This window comes from Vanessa cardui, chromosome 22 (assembly GCF_905220365.1).
Source record: "Vanessa cardui chromosome 22, ilVanCard2.1, whole genome shotgun sequence".
Taxonomy (NCBI): Eukaryota; Metazoa; Arthropoda; class Insecta; order Lepidoptera; family Nymphalidae; genus Vanessa; species Vanessa cardui.
Window position 1 is genome coordinate 3,537,357 of NC_061144.1, and position 4,133 is coordinate 3,541,489.

General features: G+C 41.9%; 1 protein-coding gene across 1 annotated transcript; it reads left to right on the forward strand.

The window, feature by feature from the left end:
• Positions 1-818: 818 nt before the first annotated feature.
• Positions 819-1,655, forward strand: LOC124539179. The gene has a single exon (XM_047116478.1). The coding sequence runs from the start codon at positions 819-821 to the stop codon at positions 1,653-1,655; it is 837 nt and encodes a 278-aa protein (XP_046972434.1).
• Positions 1,656-4,133: the final 2,478 nt, after the last annotated feature.

Below are 4,133 nucleotides of genomic sequence, written 5' to 3' on the forward strand. Positions count from 1 at the left end.
TCAATTCGGGTTGAGGACTCACGTACCAAGTTCCTCGTATTCAGCTGTGGCGAACGCGACACTTACCAGATCCCTACAACCTATATAACTTATATAAATAAAATATTATACATATAATCATATAATATCTTATATATTTTTCATACATTAAATAATAAAGGTAACATAAATACAAATATTACTATAACATATGTACATATAACTATACTATATATGTATACTATAATACTTATATACTTATATAAATTACATAATAAATACATATTATATATACATGTTATACACAGTATAAATATCTACACTTTAAAAATCATATAAATAATTAAAATATAATATAATAATTTATGTAATGTCGGAAGGCAGTCGCCGCGCGATCGTGTAATAGAAATGTCTTTTCTAAATAAATTACCGTTACTTTGAACAAAGAAACGTATGCGCATCGGTTCGGCCGCCTTCCGTCAAGCAGTCGAATCCTAGATCTCGTACTGAACGCACGTCGCTTATCGCTTAAATTTTGCTACACGATTTTGCACCTTAAGTCTTTGTATTAAGTCATACTTCCTTCTTTCATCTAAACTTACCTTCATATTTCTTTCTTCTCATTTCTATTCTGTGCTGTGCCTGCCTATCTTCGTGTTTATTATTTCTACGAGAAATAAATTAGTAGTGGAAGAAACTTTGTTTTAATCAAACCTCATCTACAACATCATACACAACTCCGCTACATTGGTGACCCCGCTGAAAACAAAGAAGCTGAAAACGAAGAGGATTAATTAACCAACTCAAGTAAGGAACACTAGATTATTTGGTGGAATAAAATGGAACCACAAAATGAAGGTAACTCGAACTTAAATGCCGAGTCACGACGACCATTTACACCTCACGACACGACCGACATATTTCGAGTCGGAGTGCGACCACCACCGTTCTGGGCAGAAGAACCTGCAGTTTGGTTTTCACAACTGGAAGGCAATTTTGTGTTGTCGAGAATCACTGACGACGATACAAAATTTTATTACGTTACTTCGACATTAGAACACCGTTACGCAGCAGAAGTGAAGGATATAATTATTTCACCACCAAAGACAGGGAAGTACGAACGACTTAAAACTGAATTAATCAAGCGTCTGTCAGCCTCGCGCGAGAAAGAGGTAAAACAATTACTTGTTCACGAAGAGTTAGGAGATCGGAGACCATCTCAGTTTCTCCGACACCTGCAAAGATTAGCAGGTCCATCAGTTCCAGACGATTTTATTAAAACTATTTGGATAAGTCGTCTGCCTACTGCTCTTCAACCAATTATTGTGGCTCAGAAAACTTATGACCTTCAAGCTTTGGCTGACTTAGCCGACAGCTTACATGAATTGGTACCGTGCACACCTCAAGTCGCTTCAACATCTGCTCCCCAGTCAACCATTGATTCAATGGCGAAACAAATAGATGAGCTCACAAAGCAAGTAAAAGCTCTGTCTGCTCGCAGTCACAGACCAAGATCGAGATCAAGAAGACGACGTAGCCCGACAGTACAAATGAGATCACAGTCCAACTACAGAAAATTTCCATTATGTTGGTATCACAATAAACACGGAAAGAATGCCAATAAATGTGTGAAGCCATGCGATTTTAAGTCGGAAAACTACCAAGGCAATCGGTAATGGCGACATCCGATAGCCATAACGTATCTGGTCGCCTTTTCGTAACGGATCGAAAATCGAAGATGCAGTTTCTCGTTGATACAGGTAGCGATCTCTGCGTCTTCCCTCGCACAGCACTACGTGAAAGAAGATCTCCGACCAATTACCAACTCTATGCCGCGAATGGGACTTCTATTTCAACATATGGTTTTGCTCACCTCGAGCTGAATCTTGGCCTGCGTCGAGACTACACATGGCGATTTATAGTGGCAGATGTCACTAAGGCTATAATTGGCGTCGACTTCTTGTCATATTATGGTCTTATAGTCGACTGCCGTAACCAGCGTCTCATCGATAGCACCACAACCCTGACGACTTCAGCAGAATCAGTATCATCATCCAGCACGATTTCTTCAGTGAAGACATTGCTCGGTGATTCAAACTACCATATACTGCTACGTCAATTTCCGGAGATCACACGTCCTGCAGGAAACGAGAAGGTTGTTAACCATAACACGGTCCATCATATCAGGACTACACCTGGACCTCCAGTATCTTGCTCGCCACGTCGCTTGGCTCCAGATAAATTGCTCATAGCCAAGGAAGAGTTCGCAGCTATGATTAAAAATGGAACAGCTCGACCATCAGAGAGTCCATGGGCATCACCTTTGCATCTAGCCCCGAAGAAGGAAAGTGGATGGCGTCCATGCGGTGATTATCGGATGCTTAATGCAAGAACAATTCCTGACCGCTATCCGATTCGGAATATTCACGATTTCACGCATAACATATCGGGTTGTCGTGTTTTCTCCAAAATCGACCTCGTGAAAGCATTTAACCAGATTCCAGTATTTTCTGAGGACATTGCAAAGACGGCCATCACAACACCGTTTGGTCTTTATGAGTTCCCATATATGACCTTTGGACTCAGAAACGCCGGCCAGACCTTCCAGCGTTTTGTTGACGAAATGACCAGAGGCTTAGACTTTGTCTACGCATACCTAGACGATTTCCTCATATTTTCCCCTGATGAAGAAACACATCAACATCACTTACGAAGTCTGTTTCATAAGCTTCGGGAGTATGGGATGGTAATAAATGCGTCTAAATGCGTCTTTGGAGTTTCTGAAGTGTCTTTCTTGGGATATACCGTTTCATCAAATGGCATCAAACCATTGGAATCCAAAGTCGAGGCAATTAAAGAATTTCCTGTGCCTAAGACTGTGAGAGAATTAAGAAGATTCTTAGGCATGCTGAATTTTTATCGCAAATTCATCCCAGGTGCCGCGGAAATTCAAGCACCTCTACACTCTCTTCTCACTGATAAGGTCAAAGGCTCACATCCAGTAGACATCACGGGTGAAGTTTTTAAGGCATTCGAAGAATGCAAAAACAGTCTATGCAGCGCAACACTCTTAGCTCATCCAGACTTGAATGCAAAGATCGCGCTCGTAACTGATGCTTCAGACAAAGCAATAGGAGCTGCTATACACCAATACAAAAATGATGCTTGGCAACCTCTCGGTTTCTTTTCACGGAAACTAAGTCCTTCGCAAAGTAAATACTCTCCGTACGACAGGGAGCTACTTGCGATATACGAGGGAATCCGTTACTTCCGATACATGCTAGAAGCAAGGCATTTTACCGTTTTCACGGATCACAGACCTTTATGTTACGCCTTTACAACAAGAAAGGATAAATGCTCACCACGACAATTTCGCCACCTCGACTATATCGGACAATTTACTACTGATATACGGCATATATCTGGAAAGGACAATGTCGTGGCAGATACATTATCGAGGATTGAAGAACTGACAAAGCCAATAGACTTGACAGAGCTAGCACAGTCACAAGCTGACGATCTTGAGCTGAAACGACTGATAGAAGGAGAATCGTCTCTCAATCTACGTAAGACAATCATTCCTGGAACGCAAATACAGCTGTACTGCGATGACAAAAATCAGACTCTAAGACCCTTTGTCACATCACCGTTTCGCTACAGAGTATTCCAAAGCTTACATTCACTCAGCCATCCTGGCGCCAATGCCACTGCTAAACTTGTAGCTCAGCGTTTCGTATGGCCCGGCGTACGGAAAGATTGCCGTGAATGGACAAAGAAATGTCAAGCCTGTCAGCGAGCGAAGACTACTCGGAACGTTTCAACCAGTCCTGGGAATTTTCAACTTCCACGTGCCAGATTTACCACCGTCCATATCGATCTAATAGGACCACTGCCAATCTCAAACGGCTACAAATACTGTCTTACAGCCGTAGATAGATTCACGAGATGGCCAGAAGCTATTCCTATTATGGACATAACAGCAGAGACAGTAGCTAAGGCCTTGATATCCGGCTGGATAGCACGCTTTGGATGCCCTACTGCTATAATCACTGACAGAGGACGACAATTTGAATCTGCCCTTTTCAAGCACCTCTCTGAAATGGTTGGTTTTGAACACAAGAAAACTACTGCTTATCACCCTGCATGTAATGGCA